Source organism: Saccostrea cucullata, unplaced genomic scaffold (assembly GCF_032062105.1).
Source record: "Saccostrea cucullata isolate Sc308-1 unplaced genomic scaffold, CSIRO_AGI_Scuc_v1 ctg236, whole genome shotgun sequence".
Lineage (NCBI taxonomy): Eukaryota > Metazoa > Mollusca > Bivalvia > Ostreida > Ostreidae > Saccostrea > Saccostrea cuccullata.
In genome coordinates, this window is record NW_026932733.1 from 7,884 (window position 1) to 27,185 (window position 19,302).

The window sequence follows — 19,302 nt, forward strand, 5'->3', positions numbered from 1 at the left end:
ATGAAGGTATGTTGCTACATATGCAAATAATAGACCCGTGAAATATGAAAGCCCTAAGTGTAGTAATTCAAAAGTTAGGAAGAAGGTGAAAGTTTGAAACAAGTGCGTCAAATTCTAAGGTCAATGTCAAGAGGTCAAATATTTTTATACCCATTGAAAGGTCTTGTCAAAGTGAATATACGTGCTCTAGCTAACACCAATGAAAATATATATGGAGATAACGAACAGTATTCAAGCTCAAAAGTCCATAAAGCAATACAAAGCTAACACGGACCTCCAAAACATCAGAGGTACATGGGATTAAGTCCGATAGTTATGGTGTCCGGATAGGGCCATTTGCTAAAGCTCAACAGCACGTTCAGAAAAACACGCTGACGCGCTAAAACACAACACGCCGTCGTGCTAACACGCTTTTTAGAAACACGCCGTCGCGCTATAACACACATCAGGCCGTCGCGCGTTGTGTGTTAGCGCGACGGCGTGTTGTGCAAACTCTATTGTGTTAGCGCGTCAGCGTGTTGTGCGAACTTGTGTTAGCGTGACAGTGTGTTGTGCGAACTCGTGTTAGCGTGACAGCGTGTTGTGTGTTAGCGCGTCAGCGTGTTTTTCTGAATGTGCTGTTGAGCTTTAGCAAATGGCCCTATCCGCGGACGCCATAGTATATGTGGTATCTCAAGCTCACGGGTATATCGTATCGACATAATCTGGAAATAACTATTGTTGAGACAATACGTCGTCGATATAATTATCTTAATGTCGAGTTGAAGGCCACAGCAAGTGTTTTCTTTTTTCAAGTATAAGATTTAGACAAATTCTGCTTCACATGAATGCAAAAATAGGTCTGCTAATAATGGGGCGCAATTGGTATCTATGGGAAATTTCAATATATTATTTGAAGACCTGGTCTCCAAAAGCCACATAGATATTGTCAATCAGAAACTCAAGCATCTTTTTGATGTCAACTTCAGAAATACTTATGTGTACAATCAGATTTTTTAAAACAAAGTTGATAATTTTGATAATTGATAAAATGACCATGCAATGACAAGGTATGTAAATTAACCAGTTCCATTTTTATTGAAAAATTAAGCAGCTGTCAATGATAACAAAACAACTATTCAAAAGCTATGGTAAAAATAAAAAGTTCGCAAATTTGGTAGTACCCGAAGAAGGGTCTTGCCACTAGGAATACACTTTTAAATACAATTGTGATCGAAATATGAAAGCTATATATGTAGCCCCACCCACACAAAAGCTGTAGCCATGGTTAAATTTTTACGGACAATGAAACAAACATATTAACAGACAGCCGGACGGACAGGGCAAAACTATATACCCCCGAATGTTTGATTGCACTGGCATAATAATTATACTATAGCTGGGTTGAAAAAATTTATTGCTGAAACATTATGCCATAAAAGTTTACATAATGCAGATTGTAACACATCAACACCTGTAGTTTGAGCATAAAAATGCCAAGTTTCATCATCAGACATAATCACATAGTACCCATTTAATCGGTCCAGAATCTCTTATTTAATTTTATTTCATTTTACAGTTATTTTACAGTTATTACAGAGAAGAAGGAGCAGCGCCCGATTACGCTGACATCTATCGGTGATCACATGGCCCTATTCAAAGTTTTGATTGGATAATAATAGGACGGACCCCCTGCGATGTCAAAATCATAACAAGCCTGTCGTTTCTGCCATGATGTCGAATCCGCGTAAATTTAGCGAGAAAATAGCACTTCATAATCAGAAACAGGCCGAAGAAACAGCAGCATTTGAAGCCATTCTCAGAGATGTATCATTTGCAACCAAGGTAAGGCACACTTGACCGATTTTATACTGTAAAGTTAGCTGGAAACATACGAAGCGGGGTAAAGCAGATTGTCACTTGCACGATACTAGACAACGTTTTCGTTATTTTCAGTGTACTTCACAGAAGAGCTACCCTCCACAGCAGCACCTACAGTTGCATCAAAACATTGGGACGCAGTATCGCGCAGGATCGCTGCCCAATGTCAATCAGATGGCCACAAATTCTCCCATTGATCTTCCAGTACGTATATCTATATTTATTTCAAAACATGGCGGATCAAATGTAATTGTTGTTCTATTGATCGCGAGATTGTGTTATTTTCGCGTTTTAAAGGTATCTTATGGATTTTTACATGGTATTTTGTAGTCTGCTCTGAGGGATTTTGAGGGCATTCGAGCTAGTGGGTCAATACATAACCGAGTGGACGGGCGAATACACAATGTTCGTGACAGGGGCAGACAACTCGGGCCACACAGAAGAGCTTTTCCAATGGATAAACAAAGGGTATAAGAAAACATAAACATAAGAAATATATTCAATATACCAACATTACAACCTGGTTTTCTATTAGAATCATGAAAATAAACACGATTATGAAAAAATCCATATTTAAAAATATATACATTTTCCAAATACAGAATAACTTTTGTTGAAGTAACATGACTGTATGTACCAATGACACAGCAGATGAAGTTTACAGTTTGGCCTAGATTAATTGACACAGGCTTTATAGAAAAGCAAGAGGGGGGAAATGTATGAAACAATACTAATATATTCCTTTTAACCACCCACATCCCTGTACGCATGCATTATAACTCATTACAACAGTGTATTTTATCAATATAATAATTAATCATTTCTCTATGAGTGTCTAAGTTAAAAAAAAGAAAGAAAAGATTTCATGCCAAAAAAGTGTTGATATTGACTTGCACCTCTGTTACAGAAGTGTGATGTTTGGTCCATTTTAAGTATCATAGTATGTGTAAATGTGTTTTTATGAAATCTATTGTTAAATCTTGCTTTTACATTGCAAAATACCTGAATGAACATGTTGGACTTGATGAGAACTTCTTTCAAAAGTCATGAGCCTGATTATCCTATTTTGTCAGCTGTAAAAAAACCTTGTTTTTTAAATCCATATATTACTATAATCATTGCAAAATAAGAAGAAAAGGTCTAACTGATTAACTTATTCCATATGTTTTAAGTCAGACCCTCGGAATCATAATAATGCTGTCAATGGGGGGAGAAACACTTTTAGTCCCCCTTTACATGTTTAAGAGACTTAAAAAATCTTATTTTATTGAATTTTATTTATTATGTTTAAGATTATTCCTGAAAGTTGAAGACACTCATTATTTGAGACAAGTTGAGCTTTAATCATTGTTGTATTTATTTTTAGAATGACTGCTCCCCGTATGGCTCTGCATACCTTTCCCCTCCTCCCGACACAATATGGAAGAGGTAAGGTTCTCTTTGTATAAACAATTTTCCTGCCCCTCTGATATTTGTAGTGAATTGTACCCTGTGTGACCCTTTTACTTTGTGGTGGATTTTAAAGTTTAACAAGATAAGATGTGTGTTTGTATACTTCTTTTTATATCTGACCCTAATAATTCTTTACCCTCAATTTTTTTCTGAATTCATTTCAAAACCCCCTCTTTCTTTGGATGGAAATTGGACTTTTATGCTTTCTTAACATCAAAATTTATCTTTTTTCAATTTTGTTTTCTATTTCAAGCACATAAAAGTTAAACATTTATTCTATTGTTTTATTCACCCTGAAATTTTTCATCTCTGTCCGAGAAATATTACTGATCTAGATTACACACATATTTTAGAATTGCAAAAGAAAATACTGAAGTATATTTTGAGAGAAAATTTATTTCTGTATTACTTTTACATACAAAATGGTATTCATTTCATTGTTTTTATTTTATTTAAGTAAACATTTTGTTTCTTTTTTTTGGTTTTGTAATATATTTTAATATTTCTATGTAAAAATGTTTATTAAGTTATTGAGTACACCGTAATGGATGTATAATATTTTATATTTATGAATTGGATATGTTATTTTATTAAATAGGTTGCAAAAATATGTAAGTCTTCATAAATTTATAAGTACCCCAGTGTCCCCCATTTCAAAATGATGGGGGTGTCCATTCATCTGTTACACCCAGGGTTGTACCAATCTCATATCCAATTTTCCCATACAATGTGAAAAATTAATTGAAACTCTCATAGAATCTTTGATCATACATATATTTAGGTTTTCCATTTGCAAAACATGAACACATTTCATTATTTTGTAATATTATTAGGGATATCCAATTCTTTTTTGCATCCCCTTCTAGACTACTGAATGAAATTTAATGAGCCATTCACAGATGTATAGTTATGTTTATGATGTGTCATTATGCATCTATTTTACATTTGATCAATTCACTAAATTTTGGTACAGATCTAGAACAAGAATTTGAAAGGAATCCTAGTCCAAAATATATTTTGAAAATTTTCCCCCAAAATACTTTGCTATCTTTGTAACCAAAATCAGTTTATATTATAAATGTTTCAAAAAAGTAATCAAGCAGGGTTTGGTCAGCTTTTTAATTAGATTATTCATATCATTGCTCTTCTTGATATAAGTCTTAAGAAGATAAATCATATTAAATATTTTTGAGTTGTTATTAACACTTTTTTGTCAAAGAAATACAAGTATTAGAAGTTGCTCTCTCCTAGGCACCTGATGCCATCTCTGGACTGTGCGGGGTTCCATGTTTTATGCCCTGTTCACAGTTTCCCCCCTTTCTGATAGTGATTCTTCACCTATATTATTCTCTATGACAGGGTGTCCTTGAAATTCCAATTTGGCCCTATTGACCTTGAAATTCTCAGTTTTGTGGGTCCCAGCTCCTATACTTGAAGTAACAGCTAAAAAAAATAACTGCAGTAATTTCTTACATTTGACTTGATCTTGAACATTTACCAATATTAAATGATTTTATTTTAATTCCTGAATATTCTAATCTTATCAAAAACTAAACTATTTTGATTTTATTAACACCTTCTGAAAATAAGCATCAATCACAGGCACTTGTTTCTGTAATAAATTTTTGACCCATAGTATAATAATAACACAAGGTATCTAACTCCAAATTACACGGAGTACCCCCCTCCCATAGAATCGCGCTCATTTACACTTTCAGAGAAAAGGCAGTGGCAAACTGTTAATACCTATGTCATCTACGATAATTTATCTACACAACCATTTATGGCTTGCTTGTCTTTGTTTTCTTTAATCTCTGTAAACAGCATCAAAACTCTACTCGCCGAGTAGAAAAGTCAAACTAAACCATAAAACGGTATGTGCTAATCTCGGGCAAAGAGAAAAATTAAAAAATGCGTGGGTTTAAAAATTCAATTCCAGATTTTAAATATTGCATTGAATAAATAAAATTTCATAGTGTCTTATTTTCCATAAAAACACTACGATGTTTTTCTGATGTAATTTTAGAAACAGATTTTTAGCCAATCAAATTCGAGGTCTAATTCTTTGCCCGAGACTAGAACATACCATTCTGTGGTTGAGTTTCACTTTACACTTGGCGAGCAGAGTTTTGAAGCTGATTACGGAGATAAAAGAAAATAAAGGCAAGCGTGTCAGACATGGTTGTGTAGATAAATTATCATAGAAGACATGGGTATAAACAGTTTACCCGTGCATTTCCTCTGAAAGTGTAAATGAGCGCGATTCTAAGGGTGGGGGGTAATCTGTGTAATTTGGAGTTAGATACCTTGTGTTATTACTATACTATGGGTTAAAATTTATTCCCGAAACAAGTGCCTGTGGCATCAATGCTGAAATTTTCTCCCCATACCTACCTACCTACCTTGTACTTACCAATTTTTTTTTTACCCTGAGTTGAAATAGGACAAGCAAATCTTTTTTTCTTTTGAAAGATGGCTTTAAAGATTATTTTTATGTGTTAGGCAAAAAAAAGTAAAAGTCATTCCTATATTCATTTAAATATCCTATATGTTTTCTGAGAAATGTTTTGTTTAGAATGCAATTGTAGTGTGATTATTTTTTTATTTGTGTGTTTCTTATTTATTTAAACTTGCTTTCTTTTGATTTTGTCCTCCACTTTGAATTTCGCTCTTTGATTTGTTTTTCTTGACCACCCTACCAATTTCAGGACTCAAATGATTCGAAACCATGATTTACCACGGTGAGTTACCCTTGCCTTGTCTTTGGCATACTCTAGTTACCCCCTTTGCATGGATTACTAACTGTACCGTACACTACGCTTCTCATCTGGAAAGTGACATTATCATCTTGTCTGGTTTATTATAATATTTGATGAAAAGGTGTTTTATTGAGTTTTATTCATAATTGCCCAAAACTAATTGTTTGAGATTTGCAATTGAGTGGACATTTTCCCTATGTGTACACGTGTGTGAGGCTGTTTTTATCCCACTTTATCAGAGCCATACTAAGTGATCAAACGTGGGCAAGGCTCTAATCACAGTCAGTGTCATTAAATCTTAAAACTGAATTATGCTTGCAGTTTATTATGTGTTTCTTTTTTTTGTTCAAGGAGTAAATTCACAAGATTGAAATAGTTATTATTAAGTTTACGTTAAGGTCAGAGCTCGAACATTCATCATCTTTTCTGGAACCAGTGAACAATTTCTGTGAGCCATTGAATATTGCTAGCCACTTGTCCTTTTAATTTTTTGTAAAAATTTTTTATAACAAATGAAGACCTAATTACTTTTGTCAACTCAAAAGGCCTCATACCCAAATCAAAAAACATTCCGTATAACAGGTTATTTTAGCAGGGTGTTAATTTTAGCTTACTTTGGCATTTTGATAATAGCTCGCTAAAATTTTATTCGCTAAAATAGTCAGTACTCTTCTTAGTGTTCATCTGTAAAGAGCTGAAACCCTGTGTCCGCTAAAATAAATTACGCCAAAATTATTGGCATACCTTTGAGCAGGCAAAACGCCAAATTTTACACCCACCAAGAAAACCAGCTATACAGTATCTTTTTTTTCCAAATTGATAGTTAATTTTCTCAGTATTTATTTTCCCTGAAATTCAAAGAACACTTTGATGTATATAATTACTTAACTTGTAATTCATATTTCAATATTACAAAGATAGTTGATACATGTAACAAAAACCAGAAATTCAATATATAATGAGTTTGATGTACATTTTCGCAAAGAACCAAAAGAATTGCTATTTTTTCCAACTTTTAAAACCCCAACCCTTGTCTCAAAAAATGGTGTGAGAGCCCTGAAAAGCATCTGTATGTAAAAAATCAACTTCTTTCTCCATCATGATAGTTGACCCAGGTCAAACTTGATAGAGACATTACTTATGATTCTGAAGAACTGAGGGTTTCTGTATTGGATAGGAAAGTTGTAACAAGAAAAGACAAGAGGAATTAAAAGGTTGGAAATTTAAAAATCCAGCATTTTATGTTGCATATGAATCTTGTTAATTTGCTATATTTGTCAAAATCCTAAAACTGCTTTATTTATCAAAAATCATGAACAGATTTTATAGACTCTCTTTTAAATTTTAATTTACAGTATTTTTAAGTTGTCAAAAAGCTCCTAAATAAAAATGTTGAAGAACAGTGTTTTCCTTAAGAACCAGCTACCGGCTAAACTGACCACTTCAATTGACAAAAATGCCGCTTTGAAATAAGTATATTGTAATGTCCAAAGAGATTTTGTTCATAAACCTCAGCCCCTTGCCGGTTACAACTGATCTCTAACCCTTTTCTTTGAAATCAATGGAAAACACTGGGAGAAGTAATAAAAGGACAAGTAAATTTTTAATACAATCACTTAATCTGTATGGACAAGTATGTAAAAAACCAATGTAGAGCCCTGACCTTCATGTTGAGAATATTCTTGCTTTTTGCTTACCAGAGCTATAAAGAATGAGATTATCCATGCTCATAGCTTATTTATATAAATGTACTTTCTTGTAGTCTAGCCCCAGTTAACATATCATGTGTCTGATAGTTTGTATTTTCATGTTTGCCAAACTGCACCCTAACATAAAGACTGTGTGTGTGTGTTGTGGGGGGATTCTTGCTAAATCCACCCTTTACTTAAAGCAGTTTTATCAGGGGAAGTAATGACATGTGGGACATGGCCTGTGCTAATATTAGGGATATGGAGATTATGTAATTGATGGAAGAAATGTATGTCATGTTTTCATGCATGTGGTGTTGGCCAAGGAAACTGTCAAAGTGGGTGGTGAGGGTGTTTACATGTCTCCTTGTGTCGCTAATTTTATCTAAAAGCTACCAAGGTGCTAAAAGACATATAAATTGTGAATACTGACATTTCTGATGCATTTGGAATGCTGCTACTTGAATGTTAGCTTTATGTATCAGTATAAAAAATTCTCTTGGTATAATCATCTCCTTAAGATCTGTATCAAACAGTTAAAGTCAAGGTTCAGTTTTCTATTCTTGGTAAGAATGTTGGAGATGGAGACTGTAAGATAATATCATTTCTTTATTAAAGAAAATTTTTAAACCTCTTTGATAATATTATGAAAACCACTTTCATATTATTTTATGAATTTTTATTTTTCTGTCTGTACATATTTTTTTTATTAATGATATGGCAGAATGAGTGTTCAAGCCTTCTAGTATAAAGAATTCTTTAATAAAAATGTAGTAAAGAATTGAAGTTTGATAGTTTGTTCATTGAGAAAGGTGACACTTTTTGGCTTGTGACTTTTCATGTAGATGATATTGATAAAGTAAATAAAAGCAGTCACTGGTTAGATTGAGGATCTGTGTTGATCCCTCTTTTCTTGATGTTTTGTTGATAATGTTTAATATATCACATTAGACAGTAACTTTAATAAGACACATTTTTTCAATACAACCTACAAAAGACATTATTTTTCCCCCCTTATTCTGGTAAAAGCAGGGTCTGCTAGGAATAAACAAAGGTGTATTTTGTACATGTTCTCCATTTTCATTAAGGAAAATACAGCTTGAATGTTAAGACAAAAAATCAACTTAAAGAAATTTACAAAAATTAAGTTAATGCATTATATCATATAAGAAAGGTGTAACAAAAGAGGTTTTTTTGTTTATTTGTTTGATCTTGTTGATTTATTTGTTTGTTTTTATTATTTGATAATGAATGATCTACATGTTGAAAATATTATTGACTACATAGAAATTGTAAATTAGGCCATCCTTAAAAATATTTTTTTTTTTGCGGTAACGCGCCTAGTCATTTTAGGTGTGAGTATGTAGGTAGGCTTTTTTTTTTGAGACAAAATGTCAGAAATAAATTTCGATTATATAGAGGTATTAACTATGTCTTAGATTTCTCCTTGCTAATCAAACAAGAAAATTTAAACATTCTATATATATTCAATCTTTTATTGCTCAAATATCAGATTCAGCTCCACTTCCATTACAAACTTTAAGTTAAAGTTTAACTTTAGATTCTAGCTACTTTTTCAAAGTGTTCGTCTATCTCACGTGGAATTTCGTCTGCCACCAGTTCTGTGGCGATCTCATAAACATCATACCATGTATCTGTAAGGTGGAACTGATGCACAATATTTTGGAATAGTAATTTTATTAGATGTTTTTCCTTTTAAATTCACTGTAACTGACAGAACTATAGAGTCAGTATTTCCCGCAACCTTCTCGGACACCTCTAAATTTGTAGATCACGAAGACGTTTTAATAGTACTTGCGAGAAAGATAAAGCGTCGGTGTAACCGAGGCGTAAAAAATATATCAATCGGATAAAAACGGCATAGGTGCAATGCAGACGTAAAAAAATATCAATCGGATAAAAACGGAACATGGATACGTAAAAAAAAAAAAAAAAAGAAAGAAAAAAAAAAGATTTTTGAACAGATAAAAAAAATTTGTGGGTGGATTTCGGTGAGTCGGTCGCGTTACCGCAAAAAAACGATTTTTTAAGGATGGCCTTAGGCTACATAAAATTGAAATTCTGGATCTCAGGCCCGCGCGCATCTGTTTTGAGATAGCCGCATTGCTAATTGTATTGCATTTTTGATAAAATAAAAAGTTGGTAATGGGGAGATCAATCTGGAAAAGAAAAGTTCCGTCCTTATTTTTTCGTAGTTTAGTACTCAAATACCACTTCCGGTAGCCGTTTGCAAAGAGATTTTGGCTACTTCGTTTGAAAATACATTTGAAGACATTGCCTACGATATTCATACGCTGATAAGCAATGGATCGAGCAAACCTTTTGATCAGACATGGAAAGTATATCTGTTATTTAAAAAAATTATCCTTATTTTAAAGAAAATTCAAAAATTAAAATTAAAAAAATACCTCCCTCATCTTCTTTATTGCCAATAAAATGATGAAAAAAATGCCTCCCTCCCGCATCTGATTAGGAGAAAATTGGCCTGAGAACAAGAGAATTAAATTTATATAGCCTTTTATATATGTTTATTGAATGTGGTGGTAAAATGTACCTCAGCTCACAAAAAATGCAAAGATGCAAAGTAACTGCTGGTAAAAAGAGTTGTTTTGTAGGTGTAAATGTATAGACATAAGATAATTAGTTAATGATAATGGCCACATCTCATTGTGTTTAGACTGCCTCTGTTATTTCTTCTTTACCTCTCCCACACAAAGATGAGTTTGTGACAATTTAATAAACATACAAAATGTCAGAATCAAGTAATCAATGGCTTATAAGATGCAGCTTAGATAAACATATTTCAACCACAAGCTATTTTTTTTTTGGATAATTCTTCACAGAAGTACAACAGGTCAAGGTTGGAGTTCAATAGCTCTAGGTAGTAGATTTGAAGGTCAAGGTTGAAGATTAATAACTCTTGGTAGGAGTTTCGAAGGTCAAGGTTACAGATTTACAGCTCTGGGTCAGAGGTCAATGTTACAGATTTATTAGCTCTGGGAAGAGGTCAGAAGGTCAAGGCTAGAGATTAGTAGCTCTGGGTTGAAGGTAATCTGAATGTCAAAGTTAGGGACTTAAAGCTTTGAGTAAAAGGTCATAAGGTCAATGAAGGGGATTTATAGCTCTGGATAGGAGGTCAGAAGGTTAAGGTTAGGTATCAGTAGCTTTGGGTAGGAGGTTTAAAGGTCTGGGTAGAAGGTTAGGAGGTCAAGGCTAGGGATAATAGCTCTGGATAGGATGTCATAAGGTCAAATGAAGGTCAAATGAAGGTCAAAAGCTCTAGGTAGAAGGTTAGTGGTTAATAGTTATGGACAGGATGTTGGAAATCTGTCAATATTTTTATTTCTGGACTCATAAAGTAGGAATATTATTGTACAGTTGTTATGTTGCATTGCTTATGAAATAGAAAGTTTAAACCTGGGATTCATCAATTATGTAGGATGATTATAGAAGTAGAATATTCAATGTTTTTTGGTGGGTAATAGTAGCTGACAAATTTTCCATCAGCTGAAAAATGTTTTAAAAGCTATGATTTTGCATGTTATCAGAAAGTTAAGATATTTGTCATGTTTATTGCTCCATTTACTTAAAATTTGGGTATTGTACTCAATTTCAGATTCATCAAATGATTATAATATTTCTCGGTGTTCATCCTAAAATAGATAGATATTGCATTTTTTTCACAATGTACATGACTCTGTGATCTTCAGTCAGTGATGAGCTTCAAGCTATTGGTAGGCTGTTTTACTTCTAAATCAATGCTTCTAACTTCCTGAAAGTTCTGCAGAGCTGTGCTTAGAGTGTGATTTATGTAGGCTAGCAGTAGTTTGCCAAACATAGTAAAGAGACAAGGTCTGGAACCATCACCATTGATTTTCCATCGCAAATCCAAGTTCATAAAGTGATGGTATATACACATGGCATTGTCAGGTGAAGAAAATTCAGACACAGAAACACTGTTCTTATTTTCTCAGTAATTCTTATCTGTATATTGCATAAAAAGCCTGGTAAATAAAAAAAATGTTTTTCAGCAGTGAATGTTAATATATTAAGCTACCTCTATTCTCGAATTCCTCCGTTTGACAAATGCCTTGAAAATATCTCCTAATTAAAATATTTCAAATTCTGTATTATTCATACTTTTGGAAGCATGTATAATATATTTAAAAATTACATGTATACATGTAGCACTCAGTTTACAAAGGACCTATAATATTTTCAATAATTTTGTTACTCTAAACGTGGATGAAGAATTATAAGCTTTCACAACTTTATGATAAAAAATGAGAACTACAATGAAGACCAGGGTAACATTTCGAATGCTTTAATACTGATTGTAAACATAACTGTTGATTTTGATATTACAGAAGCAGTTCCGATTCCGCTCTTCACACGAGTGTTTTAGGGACGGCCAGTACCCCCAGTATTCCGCTGTTCTCAAGCTCCTCCCACTGTCAAGCCAAGGGAAACAGTATGTTAATCAGTGTTTTATATTGTGCTCTTTCAGAACAAATTCGGACTCTGCTATTCACACCAGTACAATGGGACCTGCGGTCAGTTCTGACCTGGACAACATGCACAGTCCTACAACCCCCCCTCCTCATCGCAGAAGTAGGTTAATTTTAATTTCTAAAAATAGGTAGCACTGAAACTAACTTATCTAACATAATGCTGATGCTTGTGCTCTGTCAAGACAGCCAGAGCATTGATAAATAGACTAAAAATTAACATATATGCTTTTATGACTACCTTAATATTAAAAGAGGGCTGCTTTATGATCATATGGAATCACGGTGCAAGTCATAGGAACTATTCTATTAAAATACACATATAGTTAACATTTAATGCTGTATATCTTAAATAGGAATGGCAATGCATCATTAAGTGCAGTAAAATTAGACTGGCCTTGCATTTTCCATATCTTCACTTAAAGTTGCACTGTTAATCTACAAGACCTTCATATACAGTTAAGAAGTAATTAATGGAACAGCATTTGATAACTTAGCTCTTTTATTTTCTTGTTGAAGAAAAATTCAAAAGTAAATTGTTATTGTTATTTTTTAAAATAAATCAATCTTAGGTGGCTTTAAAAAACATTCTTGAAAAAGTTTAAAAAGAAAAAAAAAATCTTGAGTAGGGATTTCCAGAAACGACTTTTTTATGTGAAGATAGAAGTCTGCCTATTTTGAAAATTCATCTATTCAAAGAAAATATCAAATGACCTGTCCTATCCTTGAAGAAGTGGGTCTCATTTCTTTTCTTTCTTGCACAACAGTAGTGATAGTGTACATGTGCTGCACTGTGCTTCTTTATGTAGTGAGAGTTTACTTTTTGTGTTGTGTTTATTGATGTACTTTAAAAATTTTTATATTTATGACTTGCATGGACAGGTGATGAGATAAAACAGTTGAGATCCTGTCTGTAGGCTACTTGTAATATCATATCCAGTGCTGCTTCAGAAAGCAAAGAGATTTAACAACTCTCACAACAATTTATGTGTCACATTTTTTTCAACAAAAAATTGACTTGAATATGGAATATCAGAAAAATTACGGAATATACATTAGAATATTTGTTAGAATATTTTTGTAGGCTCTTTGTCTGGGTCACATTTGCCCTGCTCGATAGTGTGATTTTTTAAACTCATTTTGATTAACATGATTAAAACATTTTATAAATTTGAATGCAGATGAGGAAAATATTGGAAGATAATGTTATGTTATTTATAAATTATGAATTTGGAGGTACAAGCCTTTAATGGTTTAGATGTATATGTCGAAAATGTATGTAATAAAAAAAAATTGACAGAAGAACATGCAAAATGAATTATAAATGGATCAAATCTTTTAACTTTTGGACTTTGATGTGTGGTGGATCAAATCTGTTAACTGTTGGACTTTGATGTAGTCTTTAAGATTTACAATGACGTTACTCATGACGTTAAAGGGTAATTGTGGTAAAAAGAAAGGAATATTCAGATTTGTAACTTTTCTGTTTGTCATTCTCATTACTAACATTAGCCTATCATTATTCTCGAATCATTCAGACACACAGACTTTGTGAATGGGAAGGAGTGGTTTCTTGAACATTAAACATATTAAATGAGATCTGTCAATGTAGAAGTATAGCTATCATCCTCACACATCAATTACTGTGCACCGCAGGAGGCTCAGGAAAAAAAGTGCCATAGGTGTGATACAGTAAATGATAAAAGACCTTAAAAATGGCTTTATTTAACATAGATGAGTATATGCAGGAGGATTTAAATAGTTATTTCTGTAGACACAATTCTGATTATAGATTTCTATTGCAAAAAAAAAAGTGGTCATCAGCAGTGAAAAAAATTGTGACTTAGGCAGTTTTCTAATGTATTGTGTAAAACTAAAAAAATCAATAAAAATCTCAATGGAATGGTGGTGTGGAAGAGAAATTTATGGCCTTTATTTAGAGAAAGATTTAGAGATTCAAACAGGCGAATCTTATTCACCTACATTATTAAATCCATGTCAAATTAGACACTGAAAATTCAGTGACCTGTATAAGATCCTGTTCAGTGTTGAAATATAATCAGAGTAAATTAAGATCACATTGTAGACTTCAACCCAATACACTTGTCTATCCTACTTATCAATCAATAAATAAAAAAAAAAATACATATGTAGGGGAAAGAGAACAGATGTCATTGAGATATAAATTATTTAAATGCTTCAGTCTGTTAAAATGTCTGGATTTCTCTTACTTATATTCTAATCAGATATACAAATAAAATAGATGAAATATCAAGTTATAACCAATGCAGTTGTTTCAGAGGCTGTTGGATACTCACTGTACAGTTCAACTTCTTTTTACTCTTGATATCAGTACAGGTGTCAATAATGTCTGAGTATTTAATATGTGGGTGGTTGGTTTCTGAAGATGAGGTTTGTTTTCTTGGGAGGGGAGGGAGTTGCTGATTCCCAAATTGTTGTGTGGATACATTTACACACTGATAAAGCAGAAACTTAGTGATAGAATTAATGCTATCTTTCCTATCTCTAGTATATATGTTTTTTAAAAAATTTTCTTCACATAATCATTTTCTCCAAGAAGTATAACCAAACTAATTATTAGGGGGAAAGCTCTATTACATGTTTTTCATAGATTTTCTTGGCACCCAACCTCTGGGGCATTAAGGGTGAAGCTAGAATTATTTTAGATTGTTCCAGTCTTCGAAAGAATATGATTTTATTTTTAAAGGGTCAGTCCTTTCCATTTTTGAATGTTGAGAAAATCGCCCTCCCCCCAATAAAAATAAAGTAGGTGTACACTCTTGTAGACTCGGGAGAATTATATGGCACGGTGTATCACGTAAACTCCTCAGCTTGAACGGAGAACAAGACAGACAACATAATTTACAGATCCTTGTTGCACTTGAGATGATAATGAGAAAAACTTGGCTAATTAAAACTTGGAAAATGAAGTAGAGTTATCTTGTAAGAAAAGTTATAGAGATTTAATGCAATATGAAAGCTTGTAATTAAGTTTAATTTCCATGATATAAAGTGTTTAGGCCAACAAAGACTCCTGCATATATACAATAAATTTACTTTCAAGAAATTAAAATAATACTTCATGGTGTAGCTGTATGCCTAAGCTGAATTTCATATGCATTTATTAAATATAGATGGAGATCCTTGAGAAATACAATGTCTGTTGAATTTGTTTTAGCATATTTTCACATTTAGACATCTGGTAAGTCCCAGTGCAAATTAAACTGCATAAATCAGTCCACAGTAGCTGTTCTTACAAATCCTCATCTGTCATGTCTAGAGATAATTAAAAATCAACATTGCCAAATTAATCATTTTTTGTATTACTCTGTTTGATACACAATCAATTGCTCTGGAAGACTTTGATGCTAATTTATTTACATAGGAGAAATAATTGGAGATATAAAGGGGTAGTGAGGGATTCATTGAGTGGTGTAAGATGATTTAAGGGGAGATGATGACTTATTCACCATGACATTAGGAAATCATTATGTGTAGTATTAACTAGAATGAACAATACCACATGTCAAGTTCAGGTTATGTAAAGGTTTAAGAATGATTTATGAACAATGGTGTGTGTATTCCATACATATAGCATGTGTACTGTCTCTAACTGTGGCATTATAAGGAATGCAGATTCTATACTGTTTACATAGTAATCACATTGGTCTGGTCACTGTTTTATTTACTATATTTAGTTGCAAATAGCAATTTCATTAAGAGGATTTAATTAGTCCATGTGTAAAATATATATCAATTGACTCTTTATTGATACTTCATAATAATTTGATAGATAGCCGTAGATATACCCCTAAGTGATGTTAGAACTTTGTGTTTGTTTGACGTGTTTGTTTCTACTTTTACAGTTGTGGAAATGGTAGGAGAGAATATGGGGAATGATAACATGAGAAAAGGATACTGGGACCCCAAACAGGCAAGTATTGAAACAAAACTACAGCTTTGATTGGCGCTTAATTAACTTTTAAAGCAGAAAACATAATTATGAATTTTAACTTTTTGTGTTGATTAAGTACCAGTCATTCAAATAATTTTTTTTTGATGAATCGGTATGATTTATTTAGCTCTCATTAAAAAAAAAGATGCCTGTAATTCATTGACAGATTATAAACTTATTACAGACTCTTATTAATTCTGATCAATTTTCTTTAGATGCCTGGTTCCCGGCCCAAATCCTGTGAAGTTCCTAACATCAAGTAAGGAGTTGAATGATGTACTCTGATGAATGCTTTCTTGCTAAACAAAAAAATTCTCAATTGCACTGTCTAAACCTATCAAGACTGATAAAAGGAGTTTCCCATTTATCTACAACATATAAGTAGAGTCTAAACAAGCATTGGAAGTGACAATTTATCAGTGGCAATAAGTGTCTTTTGAAATCTTTCTGTCATTAAATTATCATCCACAAGTGCCATTCTGCTACTACAAATATTTACCTAACTACATGGGGTCATTAATCTGATTGAAAACATCTTGAATATAAAGTTTCCCTGTCTGTTTGATATGTAAATAAAGGCTAATTATTTTTCGTCCCCTGCTTTTGGTGAATTATCATTGTGGGTCTGTCTGTTCTGTCCATTATTCTTTCTGTAACACTTGTTTCCAGTTGATATCAGATTAATTATGCCCCCCCCCCCCTTCAAAGAAGGGAGGGCATATTGCTTTGCTGTCTGTCGGTCAGTCTGTCTGTACACCATCAGTTTCCATTCATTTTCTTCGTAGAGGTTGCACATATTGAAATGAAATTTGGTATACAGATTTATCATAAGAATATCTAGGTCAAGTTATTTTTAATATGGGTACATTCAGGCCATTAAGGACAGAGTTATGCCCCTTGGACTTAGAAAAATTCCAATTATTTGTAGTTTCTGTTCATTTTCTTTGCAGAGGTTGCTTATCTTGAAATGAAATTTAGTATACAGATTTATCATAAGAACATCTAGGTCAAGTTTTGTTTGGGTACCATCAAGCCATGTTAGATAGTGTTATGCCCCTTAGACTTAGAAAAATTCCAATTATTTGGGGGAGGGGGCATAAATGTTTTACAAACATCTCTTGTTATACATGTTATAGATTTGTAGATTACAAGTCAGATTAACTTAAAATAGGATAAGACATGTTTTTTGTGTATTTTTCAGTATTTACCCCTCTGCTGAACAAGAGAATAACACAGGAGGCATGACAGTTCCAATAACAAATAACACAGGCTCATTGCCCGACCTTACAGTCCTGCACTTCCCCCCTCCTCTGACCACCCCTCTAGATGCTGAACCAGACCAAAACTATGTGACCCAACCCACCAACCTCTCTCCCACTAGTGCCCATCATGTTGGAATGGTGCCACAGCAGTCAGCTAGTCCACAGGCCCAGAGCCCTGCCCAGAGGCGGCGGCCCCACCAAGGTGGTCCCAGTCCACTTGTTTTGAGCAGCTCCCCCTCACAACAGATGAGGATGCCCCATTCACCACCAGTTAGTGTGAGTTGCTTCTTCTGTAGGAATGCTAAAGTAACCATTGTGCATTTTTTCTGTTTTTGTTGTGGAAATTCTTAGCTTTATTTGAAACTTTATTTTACCAAGCTTAATGTTTTGAGATTGTAATTACTGATAATTGCTGTTGTGTATGTTTTTCAGTTTAATAGTGTTTTGATTCTTTTAATTTGTTCAAGAAATTTTAGGTAGTCCACAATAAGCATGATGTATAAAGAAAGTTCTTAACAAAAAACAAAATTAAAGGAACAAAAAAAAGAGGAATATAATATTTTCCTCATTAGAAATATGTAAAATTTGTCATATATTTGGATAAAAATTGAAAATTACCCATTTAGCAGTATATATATTGTATACATAATATGGACGCCAATAATGATTTGGAATCCGGAGAGATTTTTCTCGGAATGGATTTTTTAATGTGTTTTGTTTGTTATGTTCACCCCAAACGAAGTTTGTGCTTTAGTTCTGTTTCTTATTATTATTATTCTTATTATTATTTTTCTTCTTCCTGGGAAAATTTTGTCCACGAGTGATCTTGTAAACTACACATTTTGAAACCTTTTTAGCAGGTCAGACAGGCATGTTCATATCAGTTGCCAAACAAAGGTCATTTTGCGCGCACGTGCTTGCAAGAGCGCGCAAATAACAGGTGAAATTACCAATATAATGGATATTGCCGTAACTTTTCTATTTTTTGATGAAATTTTTTGAAACTCATAATATAAGGATACATTAGTAGCATAGACAAGATAGCATGGTCAAAATAGCAAGATCTCACGCGCATGCACGTGCGCTTTGCTCTGATTGGCTGAAACTAAAGTCTCAATAACTTTCTTGTTTCTTGTCTTAATCCTTTGAAATTTTGAACATAGTCCTACATTATGAAGATCTATCGCATGATATATAAGAATTTTCATGAAAGCATGCGCATGTGCGCGTGCTACAAGCTGATTGGCTGAAACTTTAAATGGCAATATCTCCTTTGTTTTTTGACGAAATTCTTTGAAATTTAAAATATAGTCATGCATTACGATATCCTACAAAATGATATAGAAAAAAAAATCATGAAATCACGAGCATGCACGTGTGCTGCAATCTGATTGGATGAAACTTTAAATGGCTATTTCTCCTTTGTTTTTTGACGAAATTCTTTGAAATTTAAAATATAGTCATGCATTAGGATATCCTACAAAATGATATAGAAAAAAAATCATGAAATCACGCGCATGCACGTGTGTTGCAATCTGATTGGCTGAAACTTTAAATGGCTATAACTCCCTTGTTTTTCAACCAAACAGGATGGGATTTAAAACATAGATAGATGTAAGGGACTCCTACAAGAAGGTATGATCATCATGCACGTGCACGCACGTGCGTGCATGTAACTAATATACTTTAAAAATACTCAATTTTTTTATCACTTTTGGACTGAATGCTTTAATATATAGTATATTAAAATATATAAATAGTGTAGACAAGATGATA

The 19,302-nt window shown here is 33.2% G+C and overlaps 1 protein-coding gene across 6 annotated transcripts in view; it reads left to right on the forward strand.

The window, feature by feature from the left end:
- Nucleotides 1–1,690: 1,690 nt before the first annotated feature.
- LOC134235958 (CREB-regulated transcription coactivator 1-like) overlaps nucleotides 1,691–19,302 on the forward strand; it is a 29,151-nt gene continuing 11,539 nt past the window's right edge. For 3 of the 6 annotated variants that reach the window (XR_009985509.1, XM_062718134.1, XM_062718135.1), the window contains exons 1-9: nucleotides 1,704–1,824; nucleotides 1,936–2,064; nucleotides 2,191–2,328; nucleotides 3,227–3,288; nucleotides 6,021–6,053; nucleotides 12,288–12,391; nucleotides 16,176–16,243; nucleotides 16,480–16,523; nucleotides 17,466–17,802. Coding sequence is in view for 5 of the 6 variants with exons in the window: in XM_062718134.1 (XP_062574118.1) it covers nucleotides 1,711–1,824; nucleotides 1,936–2,064; nucleotides 2,191–2,328; nucleotides 3,227–3,288; nucleotides 6,021–6,053; nucleotides 12,288–12,391; nucleotides 16,176–16,243; nucleotides 16,480–16,523; nucleotides 17,466–17,802 (1,029 nt within the window). In the remaining variant the exon portion in view is untranslated. Of the gene's footprint in view, nucleotides 1,825–1,935; nucleotides 2,065–2,190; nucleotides 2,329–3,226; nucleotides 3,289–6,020; nucleotides 6,054–12,147; nucleotides 12,252–12,287; nucleotides 12,392–16,175; nucleotides 16,244–16,479; nucleotides 16,524–17,465; nucleotides 17,803–19,302 lie in introns of all 6 variants that reach the window. The other 3 variants (XM_062718130.1, XM_062718131.1, XM_062718132.1) reach the window with 3 other exon arrangements.